The sequence below is a fragment of the Bombina bombina genome, chromosome 2, assembly GCF_027579735.1.
Source record: "Bombina bombina isolate aBomBom1 chromosome 2, aBomBom1.pri, whole genome shotgun sequence".
Classification (NCBI taxonomy): domain Eukaryota; kingdom Metazoa; phylum Chordata; class Amphibia; order Anura; family Bombinatoridae; genus Bombina; species Bombina bombina.
In genome coordinates, this window is record NC_069500.1 from 1,012,446,564 (window position 1) to 1,012,464,944 (window position 18,381).

The 18,381-nt window shown below is 39.2% G+C and overlaps 1 protein-coding gene across 3 annotated transcripts in view; it reads right to left on the reverse strand.

Moving 5' to 3' along the window:
- The window catches only part of PRSS12 (serine protease 12), a 504,723-nt gene that overhangs the window by 88,886 nt on the left and 397,456 nt on the right, over positions 1–18,381 (reverse strand). For 2 of the 3 annotated variants that reach the window (XM_053703591.1, XM_053703590.1), the window contains one exon: positions 12,998–13,120. The exons of the other annotated variant lie outside the window; for it this stretch is intronic. In XM_053703591.1, coding sequence (XP_053559566.1) covers positions 12,998–13,120 — 123 coding nt within the window. The remainder of the gene's footprint in view (positions 1–12,997; positions 13,121–18,381) is intronic. 3 annotated transcript variants of the gene reach the window in all.

Genomic DNA, 18,381 nt, shown 5'->3' on the forward strand with positions numbered 1-18,381 from the left:
CAATGCCTATACAAATGCCCTTTTCAGGGCAATGGGGAGCATAAGTTTTTTAGATAGGCTTTTTATTTGGGGGGGTTGGTTGGTTGGGTGGTGGGTTTTACTGTTGGGGGGTGTTTGTATTTTTTTTACAGGTAAAAGAGCTGATTTCTTTGGGGCAATGACCCGCAAAAGGCCCTTTTAAGGGCCATTGGTTGTTTATTGTAGGCTAGGGTTTTTTTTTATTTTGGGGGGACTTTTTTATTTTGATAGGGGTATTAGATTAGGTGTAATTCGTTTTTATTTTTGATACTGTGGTTTGTTTATTTTTATAATTTAGTAATTTTTAATAGTAGATTTAAATAATTTTAGAAGGGTTATGTTTTTAATATGTAATTTAGTTACTAAAGTAGTTAATTGGTAGTTTAAATTAATTTTAGTATAATAGTTAGGGTAGGTTAAGTAATAGTTTAAAAATAGTTTATTTTAATTCTACAGGTAAGTTTAAATTTATTTTAAGATAGGGATGTGTCAATTTGAATGTAAAGTTAGCGGGTTGTTAGGTTTAGGGGTTAATAGCTTAATTTAGTTTTTTTGCATTTTGGGGGGCTGACGGTTTAGGGGTTAATAGGTTTAGCATTACAGAGGTAAAGAGAGATCACGGACACCTTGTTAAGATACTCAAATCCTCTTTATTTATTAAAACAAAGAATCCAACTTGATGCTCATAAAAACAAATTTTGAGAAATCCGCCAGTGTTTTCACAGCGCTCAGGGCTATAGCACAGGATGGTGGTCACTAAAGCTGACGCGTTTTGGCTTCACTTGCCGTAGTCATAGCTTAATTAGTGACCGCCAGCCTGCCAATTTAAGACAGTGTATTCCTCACACCATTGGTTAAAACATAATTGCACCAATCCTGTTCACTATACAAAATCTCTATATGCGCCCACTGACCACTTTTATTTAATTATGACACTCCCAACAGCCTTAATGCTTATTCCATTGCAGGTAGTTAGAAAAACAGTTTTACATACACATTTTCAAAGAACATAACTTGTGCAGATTTGATATATTATACCACACAACAAGTTAAGACATGCTCGCTTCATGTTAAGCCTATTGAACTTTAGTTGTGTGTACATCGCTCACCAGGATGTCATTACACATGTTATGATTACATTAATTATCCTGCAATACATATTTTAACAGACAAATGCGAAATATTAATAATACTGATATTCAAGCAGTGGAATAATGCATTAAATTGCAACTTGTTTAAATTTAATAACAAGAGCATTCCAATTTAGTAACCTTTGTAGCCTTTTTAGAACAACAACGTTGTGTGCTAAGTTAAACCCCTATTTTGTTTTGTTTTAATTAGTAATCTATGCTCTAAAAGGGGGTCGATATAGATAGTATTACTAAAGTTCTTATATTTTACACTATATTATAAGTTGTCAGACACTTATTAGTGCCAAAAATGTATGAGGTCATATTCACTATTTAGACCAGATGGTCTCCTGGTTCTTAATCTCAGTATCCAGTAGACCTCTTCCCTTGCTAGTAGTTGATCTCTGCCCCCCCCCCCCTCTTTGTGGGGGTAAGACATGCTTGACAATGGTCAATCTCAGACTGTTGTGATAGTAATAAAAATGTGAAATCAATGGAGTTGTCAGAATTCCTGCTTTTATATTACCTACATGCTCGCGAATTCTTGATCTGACCTCTCCTGAAGTCATGTCTATGTATTGCAAATTACATTGTGAGCATGTAAGAAGGTAAATCCCCTCAGTTGCTCTACAATTAAAGCATTTCTCATGTACAAAGTTTTCACCTGTTACCTCACTTTTATACCCATTTCCCATTTGTAAATGGTTGCAAGCTATGCAGTTAGTGTTGTGACATTTGAAAACTCCTTTTGTTGTCAACCAAGAGCTTTGTATGTTCCTACTCTTGTTCTTTAGAGTCGTGGGTGCTACTCTGTTGCCTGTTGTTACACCTCTTTTAAATGCAAACCTACAGCCTTTCCTCACCGTATCTGCTAATTCATTATAAGCTGTGAGTAAGGAATAATGTTTGGAGATGATGTCACAGATCTCTCCATATTGCTCGCTATAGGTGGTAAGGAATGTCATTTTGTGTGTATCTACCTTAGTGTGCCTGGTATCTTTCCTTATTAATAAGCTTCCCTGTCTCTTTTTTCTACATCATTTTGATGCCCATGACCATCTTTCTCGAATAATCCCTTGATACCAGCCTCTCAGTTAATTTGCTGGCTTGTTTCTCAAATATTGTCTTGTCCGAGCAATTTCTTAAGGTTCTCACAAATTGCCCTTTTGCTATGGCTTTAAATACTCTTCTCGGATGACTACTCTTTGCATGTAAAATCGTGTTCTTTGCTGTTGGTTTACGATAAACATGTGTGTGAATTCACCATCCAATCTTACAATTAAAGTAACATCCAAATAGTTAATATGTGAGCAATTTGTTTCAAAGGTAAAGCTAAGGCCAAGTCCATTGTTGTTCAGTTCATCAATGAAGTTTGCCACAAGGTTGGTGTCACCCTGCCCTATGAGGATCAGGTCGTCAATAAACCTTTTATAAAAGGTAATATAGGACTTAAATGAATTTCCATCTCCATAGATGTGGGACTGCTTCCACCAACCCATGAATAGGTTTGCATAGGAGGGGGCAAATTTGTCCCCCATCGCAGTCCCACATCTCTGGAGGTAGAAATCACCGTCAAAGCTGAAATAATTATGAGTCAGTAAAAAACTTGTGACTTGTAAAATAAATTCACAGTGTTCCTCTTCACACTGCCCTGATCTTGTTAGAAAAAATCTTATGGCTTTAAGGCCCTCCTTATGTGGCATAGAAGAATACAGTGCTTTTACTTCTATAGTTAGCTACATATTGTCCTTGGCCCATTCAACTTCCTTTAGCAGCCCCAAAAGATGTTTAGTGTCTCTTAAATGACTAGGCAATCCTTCCACAAATGGTTGGAGTATTGCATCCAACCATTGGGAGAGTCTCTCAGTTAATGAACCCATGCCACTTATGATTGGTCTGCCGTGTATCTCAGGGCCTGGTTTGTGTACTTTTGGTAAGTGATTAAAGACAGGTCTAATGGGGTTATCAACTTGTAGATATTCATATGTGTTCTCATCAAACATCCCTAACTCTTTCCCTTCATCTAGTAGATGCTTCAGCTCATGTTTATATTTAGGCATTGGATCACTTTTTAACAGGCTTTATTGATTGGCATCAGTTAATTGTCTCCTAGCTACTGAGCTAAATTAATCCCTGTTCATTATAACTATAGAACCACCCTTGTCGTCAGCCATAATGGTAAGATCTTTGTTGTTCTGGAGTTGGGTTAAAGCTTTCCTTTCATTGACTGATAGGTTCTGTTTTCCAGTACACAATTTGACTTTTTCTGCAAGTGCAGTGAGATCATCCTCCAAAATTCTTTGAAAAATCTCCAATATTTGTCCCCTATGTTGTATGGGGTAAAAGGAAGATTTATTTTTGAACTTAGGTAATTTGAGGGATTCCAGTGGTCCCACTACTCCCGCAGAATACAAATCATCCAAAATTACAATGTCACAGTCTTCACTGAATGTAAGATTTGGTCTTTCATTGATATTAACTGTGTCTGGATTACTGTCCGATGTATCGTTCAATTTATGAAATTTCTTTAATGTCAAATTTCTAATAAGCTTATTGACATCTAACAGAGTAGAAAACAAATTAAAGCTAGAAGAAGGGACAAAACTAAGCTCCTTATTTAGAACCCGTCTCTCTATATCAGTTAGTGTATAGTCTGAGATGTTAATCACATTGTCTATTGGTATTTTAAATAATACCCCCTCATTTGACTCCTTTGTGGATATCGGTTTGATCTGGTCTGTTGCTGTGGTTTCTGGTTTTGTGTTGGGACCTGTTTTTCTTTGTGTTGGTTTGCGTATTTAAGCCCCCCCCCCCTTCTGGTCCTCCTGGGTCCAAGCAAAAAACCTTATTCATTTCACTTGCATTTTTATTACTTATACATGTTGTTTCCACTGTAGGATTATATTTCCTAGTGTATTCCACTTTGTTTTCACTTCTAGATTCTTTAGGGGGAGGTTAATAGGTTTAGTTAGTGGCGGTGATGTGGGAGGCCAGAGGTTTAGGGGGTTAATAAGTTTATTTAGGTTGCAGCGGTGTCAGGGAGCAGTGGGATAGGGGATAATAACTTTATTTATGTTGCGGCGGGGTCGGGGAGTGGTGGGATAGGGGTTAATAAGTTGTTTTAGGTTGTGGCGGTGTCAGGGAGCGGCGGGATAGGGGTTGAACATTTTAGAATAATGGCGGCGTTTAGTGAAATGGTATAAATAAAGTTGGGAAAAAGCCGAATAGTCGCAAGATTGATGACTGCTAGTTAACAACAGTCCGATGCTCATTGCCCCGTACTTGGTGCTCGTGGTTTTGTTTTTATTGAGGGATAAGAATTTACAAAGAAAAAACTGTTTGCAAAGTAAACATACAAAGTACAGGTTACAAAGCGAAAAAGTATGTACATCCTTCTACTTATGGCTGCTTCAATAAGCTCAACAATAGCTAGCATACTCATGTGTCAACCTCGGAATGAAGCCAGCATGAAAAATTTGGGGCAAACTTATAAACAACCCTCATTTTTTTTACCCTCTCAGTAGCAGCAAGGGCCACTCTTGGACCCCAATTAATTGACTCTCCAAGCAGAGGGATTTTTGGGTAGAACAGGGCACTTTTGGACCTGGATTGTTCAATCATACCTCCTATGCCTGCCAGGACCACAGGTGGGTCCAGAAAACTTACAGTTTAAAGGAAGACAGAAAATTATAATATAAACATTGTGGTATCACAACTATGGAGCGGATATCTGATATTATAGGGCCTATTTGGTGCCCTCAAGATAGGTATATTTTTATACAATAGAAGAACTGTTATATGCAGTATATCTCTGAGTCAGGTAACATACAGATCTATAAAGACATCTATTAGAGAAAGCTAGTCTGCATCCATCTGAAATTAACAGAATAAGATACATGTGGCAATGTGCCACGCACTACCTGTGGACCTCATAGAATATTATAGATAGCAGATAATTATTGCAGATATTGCTATGATATAAACACATTCATAGAACTTTTGGCTGTTAGTTTGTACATTTTACACTATATGTAACATGTTAGCGGTAGAAATTAAATGGACAGTCTACACCAGAATTTTTATTGTTTGAAAAGATAGATAATCCATTTATTACCCATTCCCTATTTTTGCATAACCAACACAGTTATATAAATACACTTTTTACCTCTGTGATTACCTTGTATCTAATCCTCTGCAAACTGCCTCCTTATTTCAGTTCTTTTGACAGACATCCATTTTAACCAATCAGAGCTTGCTCACTGGAACTCCACGTACGTGAGCACAGTGTTAACTATATGACATACGTGAACTAACACCCTCTAGTGGTGAAAAACTGTCAAAATGCCCTGAGAGAAGAGGCTGCCTTCAAGGGCTTAGAAATTAGCATATGAACCTCCTAGGTTTAGCTTTCAACTAAGAATTCCAAGAGAACAAAGCAAAATTGGTGATAAAAATAAATTGGAAAAGTGTTTAAAATTACATTCTCTATCTGAATCATGAATTTTTTTTTTGGACTAGACTGCCCCTTTAAATTATAGGAATATGGTTTAAAGATCAGATATATTGACTCAACTTCTTCATAAATTCCAATACTTAAATATAGTTGTTGAGAGGCATATTTATACAACTTAAAATTAGACATGCTCGAATGGAAGTGTGTATTATACATAGTATACTATTCCTGGTCACCTATAGGGACTTAAGACCAAAGCTAGGTAGCCTAAACAAAAAGGAAAGGAAGTGTAAAAGAATACCAAAGCATTTGATCTCTATGTAACTATAAGTTTATAATATGTTTCATGATGCAGCGAGTGGGGGTCATTGGGCTTATATATAACATACTGAATAAACGCAATGTTTGTAAAGAAAACAGAAACACAACCCCAGTATAATTTTTTTTAGTGGCTATAGACAAATAGCTGAGTATCTAAAACTAACAATATCTATTCATTTTCCCATAGAGGGTTAAGACTGTAAACTAAGAATATTCTATCTCTCGAAAGGCATAGATTAAGATGAGCTAAGGGGTTATGGCAATATATATACCAATGTGCGTCAGGATTAACCCATGTTCTCCTGTGTAAATATAACTATAGTAAGCTGTAAGAGGAGAAAAGTATGAGCCCGCATTAAGAATGCGCATATAATACCAAAGAGAGGCTTATATAATTGTAATTACTTTCCCAGCTACACAGTCTTTATATGTGTCACAAAGTCATCATAATAATTAGAGAAAAATTAGAAAGAAAAGAAAAGTAGTAACCTCGCCTTCATACCCCTTGAGAACAGTGTGGGGTACAGAAATCTGTCTTTTTATATGCATTAATCCACTCCAACTCGAATCGCCAGTGTCACTCCCAGCCCTTGTAAACCTGTGGATCCTTCAGTTAATAAATCCGGTGCCCAGACTACGCAACTATTATCTGATGTGGAGTTTCATTGGTACGTTGTCCCTCGAGTGGTATCTCTCTTATGGGAGAGTAAAACTTGCAGCGTGGCAATACCGATACTGTCTCCTGCCACCTCCGTTGGACCAGGCTGCTCCCAGAGTGTCTCCAGCAGACTCACAATATTGTGTTCTGTGTTATCCTGTGCTGTAAGCTCATCACAGCTATTCTCTTCCTGCAGGCAAGTAGGTCCCATATATTGCACAGAAGTACCGGCCACTTCCTCCCGTGCTAGGACTATAGGGATAAGAAGGGGTTCTTCATGAAGGTCCATCAATACACACCCCTCATTGCTCCCTGGAGGTTGTGGGTAATATGACAAACAAGTGTCCTGTCGCTGAGCTATAGATCTCACTGTCACCAATATTTCAGGCTCAAAAGGATTCCTCTTTTCCACCACGTGCTCCAGTAGGGACTGTAAATGATCGAATCGATCCAACACATTTCTCTCAAACTCACTAAATAGGGCTTGTATAAGAATATAGGAATCCTCCATATTTGCAGATTGTGATTATTATTTGTTGTGCAGAAAAACTTAATTTACTCTGCTTATCCGGTTCTCTGGGGGGGGGGGGCTGAGATCTCTCTCTGCAGGAGCCGCCAAAAGACTTCAACGGCCCGGTGTGAGAAGTCTTGATCTGTTCAGAGATTAGATATTCCAATTTTGCACAATAACCAGAATATCATAAATTGTAATGAAGCGCTGGATGGTTGTTGAATACCCAAATTACAAGACAGATTGCAAATTGGCTTTACAGAGCTCTCAGTTTAGCGACCATCTTGGGTCCTCGCCCAGACACGCCCACCCTGGTGTGCGTGTTTTTGACGGATATTTTTTATAAATAAGGAGACGTATTGAGATCCGCGGCCGAGATGTTTGGCAATGTAAGGTGAGCGTATTGATGCCGGCGAATGCAACATAGTTGACGCTTTGATAGATATTCCCCTAAATGTTTTAAGATGGTAAAAAAATTGTTAAATACGAATAACTTTTGGTATGTTTTATCAAATGTCCTGAAATTTTCACAATATGTTTGAATAGATAGATTAATGTATTGTGGGAAGTTTGGGGGAAATTGGTTAACATCTAAGTTCACTCATTTGCCTTGTGGGAAACCAAAATCCATGAAACTTCTAAGATAGGTTTGGAAAGTGAAAAACTGAGTCTGTGCCAAGTTTCAAGGCAATTAATTTATTTTTAGGTGAATTTTGGTACATTAAGCTCTTTTTACATTAAGCTGCTCACATTAAATGTTTTAGGATTGTAAAAAAATAGTTAAATGCAAATAACTTTTGGTATGTTTTATCAAATGTCCTGACATTTTCATAATATGTTTCAATAGATAGACTTATGTATTATGGTAAGTGTGGGGGAAATTGGTTAACATCTAAGCTCAATTTTGTACGTTAAGCTACATTAAGCTCCCAAAAAAAACAAGCTTAATGTCACTCATTTGCCTTGTGGGATACCAAAACCCATGAAACTTCTAGAATAGGCCTGGATAGTGGAAATCTTGGGTTGTGCAAAATTATGCAGCAATTGATTAACATTTGGCCACCTTTTTACTCATTAAGCTACATTAAGCCATTTTAACATTAAATGTTTTAGGATGTCCCCGAGGACAAACATACCTGGCCTTGAGCAGCAGAGAGGGTGAGCAGCTGTGGTGGGGGGTGTGGCCAGACAGGAGCGCTGTGATGGGGGTGTGGAGATGGGGCATGGTCAGACGCGTGCATGATGGGGGTGTGGATGACGGGAGTGACCGTGAGGGGGCGTGGTCAGTCTGGAGTGGGCATGGCTAAGAGTGCAAAAGAGGGAGGAGAAAGAGAAAAAGAGAGGGAGGAGAGACAGCAAAAGAGAGGGGGGGAGAGAGAGCAAAAGAGGGGGGGCAGAGAACAAAAGAGAGGATAGAGCGAAAAAGAGAGGGGAGAGAGAGCAAAAGAAAAGGGGGAGAGAGTAAAAGAGAGGAGAGAGATAAAAAGAGGGAGAGAGAGACCAAAAGAGGGGGGGGAGAGCAAAAGAGATGGAGGGAGAGCAAAAGATGGGGGAGAGAGGAGAGAGAGCAAAAGAGGGGAGAGAGGAAAAAAGAGGGGGAAAGAGAGCAAAGAGGGGGAGAGAGCAAAAGAGGGGGAGAGATAGAAAAAGAGGGGGAGAGAGAGCAAAAGAGGGGGAGAAAGAGCAAAAGAGGGGGAGAGAGAGCAAAAGAGGGGGAGAGAGAGCAAATGAGGGGGGAAAGAGAGCAAACGAGGGGGGAGAGAGAGCAAACAAGGGGGGAGAGAGAGCAAACGAGGGGGGAGGGAGAGCAAACGAGGGGGGAGAGAGAGCAAATGAGGGTTGAGAGAGAGCAAATGAGGGGGGAGAGAGAGCAAAAGAGGAGGAAGAGAGAGCAAAAGAGAGGGAGAGAGAGCAAAAGAGAGGGAGAGAGAGCAAAAGAGGGGGGAGAGATAGCAAAAGAGAGGGGAGAGAGAGCAAAAGGGAGGGGAGAGAGAACAAAAGAGAGGAGAGAGAGAGCAAAAGGGAGGGGAGAAAGAGCAAAAGGGAGGGGAGAGATAAAAAGAGGGGGAGAGAGAGCAAACGAGGGGGGAAAGAGAGCAAACGAGGGGGGAGAGAGAGCAAACGAGGGGGGAGAGAGAGCAAACGAGGGGGGAGGGAGAGCAAACGAGGGGGGGAGAGAGAGCAAATGAGGGTTGAGAGAGAGCAAATGAGGGGGGAGAGAGAGCAAAAGAGGAGGAAGAGAGAGCAAAAGAGAGGGAGAGAGAGCAAAAGAGAGGGAGAGAGAGTAAAGGAGGGGGGAGAGATAGCAAAAGAGAGGGGAGAGAGAGCAAAAGGGAGGGGAGAGAGAACAAAAGAGAGGGGAGAGAGAGCAAAAGGGAGGGGAGAAAGAGCAAAAGGGAGGGGAGAGATAAAGAGGGGGAGAGAGAGCAAAAGAGGGGGGAGATAGAGCAAAAGAGGGGGAGAGAGAGCAAAAGAGAGGGGAGAGAGAGCAAAAGAGGGGGAGAGGGGAGAGAGAGCAAAAGAGAGGGGAGAGAGAGCAAAAGAGGGGGAGAGAGAGCAAAGAGGGGGTAGAGAGCAAACGAGGGGGAGAGATAGCAAAATAGGGGGGAGAGAGCAAAAGAGGGTGGAGAGAGAGCAAACAAGGGGGAGAGAGTGCAAGGGGGCATGGTCAGATGCATGCATGATGGGGGTGTGGACGACAGGAACATCCATGTGGGGACGTGGTTGTCCTGGAGTGGGTGTGGGAGAGAGAGCAAAAGAGAGGGAAGAGAGAGCAAAAGAGGGGGAGAAAGAGAGCAAAGAGGGGGAGAGAGAGCAAAAGTGGAGGGAGAGATAGCAAAAGAGAGAGGAGAGAGAGCAAAAGAGAGGGGAGAGAGAGCAAAAGAGGGGGGAGAGAGAGCAAAAGAGGGGGGAGAGATAGCAAATGAGGGGGGAGAGAGAGCAAATGAGGGGGGAGAGAGAGCAAAAGAGAAGGGAGAGAGAGCAAAAGAGAGGGGAGAGAGAGCAAAAGAAGGGGGAGAGAAAGCAAAAGAGGGGGAGAGAAAGCCAAATAGAGGGGAGAGAGAGCAAAAAGGGAGGGAGCGAGAGCAAAACAGGGTGGAGAGAGAGCAAAAGAGGGTGGAGAGAGAGCAAAAGAGAGGGGAGAGAAAGCAAAAGAGAGGGGAGAGAAAGCAAAAGAGAGGGGAGACAGAGCAAAAGAGAGGAGGAAGAGAGCAAAAGAGAAGGGGGAAAGAGCAAAAGAGAGGGGGAGAGAGAGCAAAAGAGAGGAGGAGAGAGAGAGAGAAAAAGAGAGGGGAAAGAGCAAAAGAGAGGGGGGAGAGCACAAAAGAAAGGGAGAGAGAGCAAAAGAGAGGGAGAGAGAGCAAAAGAGAGGGGGGAGAAAGCAAAAGAGAGGGGAGACAGAGCAAAAGAGAGGAGGAAGAGAGCAAAAGAGAAGGGGGAAAGAGCAAAAAAGAGGAGGAGAGACAGCAAAAGAGAGGAGGAGAGAGAGAAAAAGAGAGGGGAGAGAGCAAAAGAGAGGGGGGAGAGCACAAAAGGGAGGGAGAGAGCGCAAAAGAGAGGGGGAGAGAGCACAAAAGAGAGGGGGAGAGAGAGCACAAAAGATAGGGGTGAGAGAGAGTGCAAAAGAGAGGGGGAGAGAGAGAGAGCAAAAGAGAGGGGGAGAGAGAGAGCAAAAGAGGGGGAGAGAGAGCAAAAGAGAGGGGGAGAGAGAGAGAGAGCAAAAGAGAGGGGCGAGAGAGAGCAAAAGAGAGGAGGAGAGAGAGAGTAAAAGAGAGGGGAGAGAGAGAGCGTAAAAGAAAGGGGGAGAGAGAGAGCATAAAAGAGAGAGGGAGAGAGAGCGCAAAAGAGAGGGGGAGAGAGCGCAAAAGAGAGGGGGAGAGAGAGCAAGGGGTGAGACCGCTGTAATGCAAAAAATGTCTGTGTACACAGGCTTTAGAACTAGTATATATATATATATATATATATATATATATACATATATGTATATATTCATAATAGAGATAGACATTGAATGGAGTGGCCATGTTAGTCCTGTGATTTAGATACCAAAATAACAAAAGTACTGCATTAAGCAATTCCTAATGCACATTTGGCTTTAGCGTAGTTAATCTAGCGCAGTGTTGGATTAGCACATGAGCAATAACTAATAGGCATTTCTTCAGCATGCCCCATAGAAGTATACTCGGGAGAAGGCGTTAGCGTGGTTATGATATCCTTAGTCCTGAAGTTAGCACACCTGAGTCTTTCACTTACGCAATACATTTTTACTTTCAACTTGTAATACCCATGCTAATGTGGTCCCTGTAATGTTTTACTTTGAGTGCAGATGTTGTTTGAGCTGAAAAAAAATTAGGTCAACACTAATCTCGCCCTAAATGCTTTCATCATAAAAATGTAATGTTTTTGAATTGATTATTGTATTGTAACCAACAAAATAAGTGACATTTAACTTAAGCTTGCCATATTAACACAAAAAGAAACAACATTTAAAGTGAATAAATTGTGAATGGAAAAGTTTCATGAAAGAGGCTTGTTGCTTGCTTATTATTTTACAATAAATCCTCAACATCTGTTTTATATTCACCTTATGAGATGTCAACCAAGTGTCTTTCACAAGAATGTTCAAAGAATGTCTTGCATTTCCTACTCAAACCATAAAAACCACAAGTGTGCAGTGGAATGTGTGTTTATACAGAAAATAAAAGACTACATATATATAAATATATATATATATACATACAGTATATATATATATATATATATATATATATATATATATATATATATATATATATATATATATACAGGTGGCCCTCGTTTTACAACGGTTCAATTTACACCATTTCAGAATAACAACCTTTTTTCCAGTCATGTGACTGCTATTGAAAAGCATTGAGAAGCAGTGCATTGATTAAAATAGCCAGTGGGTGGAGCTGTCCCCTTGTGTTGCAGCAAAGCAAAGCAAGCTGAAATTAATCAGTTTAACCAGACCTGAGCTATTGAGCAGATTTAAAAGGAACAAGATCTTCCTGTCTATAAATCAGTCCAGATTGGAATGCATAGAAAGAACTGTTTGCAGAAAAATGCAAGTGAAGTCTGTGTTGTGTGATTATTTTATTAGGTTTATAATGCTGTTTAGCAAATGTTTTTGTTCATTTTACTTAGTTTAATTATATATTCTGTGTTGTGTGATTATTTTATTAGGTTTATAATGCTGTTTAGCATTTAAAGTCTTCATTTCAAAGCTTTTAAAATAATGTATTAGGTGTTACTTATGACAATTTTGAGAGGGGCCTGGAACCTATCTCCCTCACTTCCCATTGACTTACATTATAAACTGGGTTTCAATTTACAACGGTTTTGATTTACAACCATTCCTTCTGGAACCTAACCCCGGCGTAAACTGAGGGCTACCTGTATATATATATATATATACTCTCAGGGATTCATTTCATGTGTTCAAACATCCAGAACAAACTATAAGCAGTAGAACAACATATATTTATAGCCTAGAAAAAAACTATGTAGGGATGACTTGCCGTTAACTTAATTGCCTGTAAGTCATTCATACATTGGTGTTTTCTGTAGACCAAATATATGTTAAGTTTTAAAGCTTAAAGTGTTCTTTGTTATGTTCAGAAGGTAAAGAAATTCTGGAAGCCGAAGTCTCTATTGTAAGTGTCAGCTTGCAACTAATAAATGTAATGACTATATACATCTTTTTCAGGTTGTAAATACTATTTTACAGGTATAAAAAAAGTAATTAAAGAATCATCTCACCTTTACCTATGTAATCTAAATGTTTTCTATGACTAATTGATAAAAGATTCAAAAATCATTATTAACTATAAAATATTAGACCTTCATAAAAAAGAAACTAAAATGTTACATGTATATCAACAAACCTTTTAAAACAATGCGCAGCTGTAAGCACCCAACAGCTACTAATAAGCGTTGCTCCACATAACAGCCGTCCATCACCATGAGAGGATTTCAGTCGCAGTGCCACTTGCCAGGGCCATCCACCTCTATAAAAAAAATGGGGGGAAAAGGAATAATTTCTTGATTGGTTAACTAATTTATTTTTTTTCGATACCACCAGGTCAATCCATAATCGATTAATTGAGAAAGTACTAAAGTAAGTTATTGATGGTGTTTACAGTATATTTAAAGGGACAGTCAAGTAAAAAAAAAAAACTTTCATGATTTAAATAGGGCATGACATTTTAAACAACATTCCATTTTACTTTTATTACCAATTTTGCTTTGTTCTCTTGGTATTCTTAGTTGAAAGCTAAACCTAGGAGGTTCATATGCTAATTTCTTAGACCTTGAAGGCCACTTCTAATCTGAAAGCATTTTAAAAGTTTTTAACCACTAGAGGGCGTTAGTTCATGTGTTTCATATAGATAACATTGAGCTCAGGCACGTGAAGATTCTAGGAGTCAGCACTAATTGGCTAAAAATGCAAGTCTGTCAAAAGAACTGAAATAAGGGGGCAGTTTGCAGAGGCTTAGATACAAGGTAATCACAGAGGTAAAACGTATATTATTATAACTGTGTTGATTATGCAAAACTGGGGAATGGGTAATAAAGGGGTTATCTACCTTTATAAACAACAAAAATTCTGGTGTTTACTGTCCCTTTAATAGATGAGATTGTAAATTAATGTTTAAATAAAGTGGAATGAATACAAAATGTAAAGAATGATAGGATAACAGTGTTCAAAACTAGAACAATTTTGAAATGTTAATAAAGTAAATAAAGTAAAGTATTTTTGCATATGTATTTAATACAAGTCTCCAACAAGACACTACCACAGTGGTAGGCAGTACAGATAAAGGCCCACATTTGGTAGTGTTAGTGCAAACAGAAGCAGTTTTAAGAAAAAATCTTGGTTCACACCAGTAGCACTCACCAAAGAATATTGCCCTTTTAGGAGGGACTGAACTAAAAAACTAAAGCTTGAAACTCCACCTTTTCAAATTAGTATAAAACTTCTTTGGCCACATTTTATCTCAGAAGTTTATTCCAACATCTTTTTCATGTTTTTGCAAGTTGGAATTGGGCACCCAATAGTGTCACCAGCTGGTGTCATCTGATTAGTTATGCTCTGCAAGCGACCACACACCTGGTTCATTCTCTAGTGACAATCCTTGCGGGTAGACTTTGTATCCTACCACTACATGCTGATTTTCTTTTTTAAGGTTTATTGTTTTATCTAAATATACGGCTTTGCATCTGAAAACATTTCAACTAAGTAATTTTTTTTAAAAGGAATATCTGATCCCTTGGTTTATATTATTTTCTGACAAGGTATTTGCTTTTTATACCTGATATTAAGTTTGGAATTTTTTTGTCTTCTGTTTATATGCATTTGGATAGTAAATGGATTTAATAGCTCTTAGTTTCATTTAATTTCACAGATATTTGTAATTTTGAGTCTTTACATAAAAATGATGACATGTGGTCGGCATCCGCACAATGTATTCAGCAAGAGCCATGTGTCATCATTGGGGGAGGGGTGGGGCGCTTTTGGAGCTCATCTCCCCTGCACTTTCATCACATCCCTGGTGGTCTAGGGGATGGGCATTGCCCGAGAAATCTGGGGATACCGGTGATGTCACCATGCATGTGGTGCTGGGAAGGGCCACAGGGCTTAAAGCAGTTGGATAGAGGGGACTGGTATTCAAACTCCTCGTCTCAGCTCCCTTAAGCTCTAGAAACTAGCAAGACTCTCCTTTGAAAAAAAATCTCATGCTCTTTCAAATTTTAAGCACTTTTTTGAAAAATGAAACTAAAAAATGCCCTTCTTTTAAAGCCCCTAAACCCCTATTTAAAATAAAATTCCTGCATAAGTTTTAATATCCAGGTGATCACTATGGTAATAGTGATCCATTGTCTTGAATAAATGTCCTTTATTTGTATAGAGGCTCATAGGAGCCCCTCTATGCAGATAATAACTATACCAAAAGCCATGTATGTATCTAAGGAGATAAGCCCTTATTTTTACTACAGTATAAAGTTTAGGGAAAAAAATATAAAATATTGTTTATAACTTTGTTTATTAAAATTTGAATTAAAAAATGCTTTTTTCCACACTTTTTATTGCAGGTTTTTACACATCATAATATATACAAAAAATAACGGTATAGTTTGAATCTGCTAGTTTCTTACTGACAAATGGCCTATAGTAGGGCCTAAATATGAGAAGTACAGTATCTAAAAACTGAAATAAACAAAATGCCACAGAATAGTGTGAGATCCGATAGACAAATCTTTAATAAACACAAGTTGGAACTACTCACAAACATAGAAGAATAATGCACATTTCACAAGTAAAAACTTGAAGCTGCTTGATGACCACAAATGAGGAGAGTCTGAAGAGCCTTGATGTGTATTCAGCAGTATCGGCGATACCGGTGTCCTGTTAAGGGACCAAACTTTTCAAAAGAGCGAACCATGTCACTTCCTGTGACGTTACATCAGCTGTTGAACACATTTTGCCCCTAATGCGCATGCGTGCCAGTGTCATCACATACCTGGCCGCATACGTCACTGTGCAACTATTTAGACTTGTGAAATTAGGAAGCCTTTCTATAGCGCTTACGTGGGATTTTCTATCACAAATGGGGGGGTTTATGGAACGCTGTTTATTCGTCCCTGCATGACAAACAGCCACTCGTCTCTCTCCACTGCTTCTGTTGGCATACAAGCAAGAAGGCATGCATTCAAAGCACTTCACTTTATGTTTAGTTTAGTGGCAAGAGCCGAGTGGCTGTTTGTCATGCAGGGACGAATAAACAGCGTTCCATAAACCCCCCATTTGTGATAGAAAATCCCACGCATGCGCTATTGAAAGGATTCTTAATTTCACAAGTCTAAATAGTTTCACAGTGATGTATGCGGCCAGGTATGTGATGACGCTGGCACGCATGCGCATTAGGGGCAAAATGTCTACAACAGCTGATGTAACGTCAAGGAAGTGACATGGTTCGCTCTTTTGAAAAGTTCGGTCCCTTAACAGAACACCGGCGTGTGACGTCACCACCCTTTTATTTTTTCAAACTGACTTGACTTCAACTTCCTCTCTCAAAACTGCAACAGTCACAAACACTCAGAGTCATGAGGAGAGTCTGAAGAGCCTTGGGCCTCTATTTAACAAAGTCTGGCGGACCTGATCCGACAGTGCGGATCAGGTCCGCCAGACCTTGCTGAATGCGGAGAGCAATATGCTCTCCGTATTCAGCATTGCGACAGCAGCTCTTGTGAGCTGCTGGTGCAACACCGCCCCCTGCAGACTTGCGACCAATGGGCCGCCAGCAGGGAGGTGTCAATCAACCCAATCGTACTCGATCGGGTTGATTTCCGGCGATGTCTGTCCGCCTGCTCAGAGCAGGCGGTCAGGTTATCGAGCAGCGGTCTTTCGGATATTGATAGATAGGCCCCTTGATGTGTATTCAGCAGTATCGGTGATTAGTTGCAAAAAAAAATGGGTGGTGACATATCAAGGCTCTTCAGACTCTCCTCATTTGTGGTCACCAAGCAGCTACAAGTTTTTACTTGTGAAATGTGCATTATACTTCTATGTTTGTGAGTAGTTCCAACTTGTGTTTATTAAAGATTTGTCTGTCGGATCTCACACTATTCTGTGGTATTTTGTTTGTTTCAGCGCTCCTGATTCCTCCTTTTGATGTGTATTTGCAGGTTTAAGCTTGCTTTAAGTCTTAGTACAGTTTCTGACAGCAATACGGAAGAAAATATCCTATATATGGACATTGGACTAGATCTGAGATAGCATCTCTTATATTTGTTATAGAGAAGCGCTTCTTTAAATCTGTGGTTTTGTTGTGCATCTAAAAACTGAAACACAGCTCTGCACACGGGTGGGAAATAGCTCTGCAATTAAATGCAATTTTGACTAGGTAGGCTCATATGATAATTTCTAAGCCTTTGAGGGCTGCCTCTTATCACATGCTTTTTCAACACAAAGAGACAGAAAGTACACGTGGGCCATATAGATAACACTGTGTTCAGGCACAGGGGGTTATTTAAGATTTAGCACAACACAATGCTAATTTTAAGACAATAGATAATAAACAGTCACAGTCATGTGATCAGGGGTCTGGAAGAAGGTTCCTAGATACAAGGTAATCACAGAGGTAAAAAGTATATTAATATAACTGTGTTGGTTATGCAAAACTGGGGAATGGGTAATAAAGGGATTATCTATCTTTTAAAACAATAACAATTCTATGGTAGACTGTCCCTTTAAGTAACTCGGTACTGCCTTTAATAAATGTATCCTTCCTTGGCCCAATAATCATTCATAATTTTTTAAGCCAATTAGGGAATATGTCTTCATGTATCTTACATTAACCTCTTCTTTTTGTTTCTTCCTTAGTGGCTGAGTTGCAGATTCTGTCATGACATTAATCTGTCTGAACCTCTGTGTTCTTCGGTTAGCCATTTTCTTCTACCTAAATTAATTTCTAACTTTCTCACGTTCTAAGACATTTGTCATTTATTCATATGGCCCTGATTAAAACCAATGAATTGGGGAAAGAGGCATATTCATGGATTTGGTAAGATATATTTTTCTGTTAACTAGTTAAATGGAGTAAAACTGTGAAACTGTGGATATTTCTCATATATCATGAAATCTGAATTCCATAGATAGAAGATCATAACATGAACATTTTTAAATAATAAAATAATAATGCTTTCCATTAATGCATGAGGCTCTTTCAGAGTGGGATTTTTTTTCTTCTTTTGGATAGCTGGAGACATTTATTCTGAGGACCTATGTTGAATAGCAGCAAACAGCTGTCACACATTCCAAAAATTACAAATGATATGTGACTCTGTGATAAGTGACTGCTGAAGCCAACGTTTACAATAAGCTTTTTGTTTTATCTATTTGGATGCTAAATAATGCCTGTAGCCTATATTTTCAGTGTGCCATTATCTTAAGTTCAGGTTTTTCCTTGATGGCCACCCTAGATTTTATACTGCTTTGCAAATCTTCAATGGTAATGAACAAGATAACTAGAAATTAAATCACAATTTACATATCTTGAATCATACCTCTGTGTAGTGTCTACCAAGCTTAACTCGCTATCCTGTCCTGGGTAAAATGAGGCAGTTAGTGGCCGGAAGACAAAGGTTATTAAAACCACCTGAAATGGTGGAGTTCAGGCTTTGGGGTTTCTTGTTGGTGAGAGCTTCGTAAGACATCAACCACAATATTAAAACTTTTTTTAAATATGACTTAATTTCTATTTTTTAC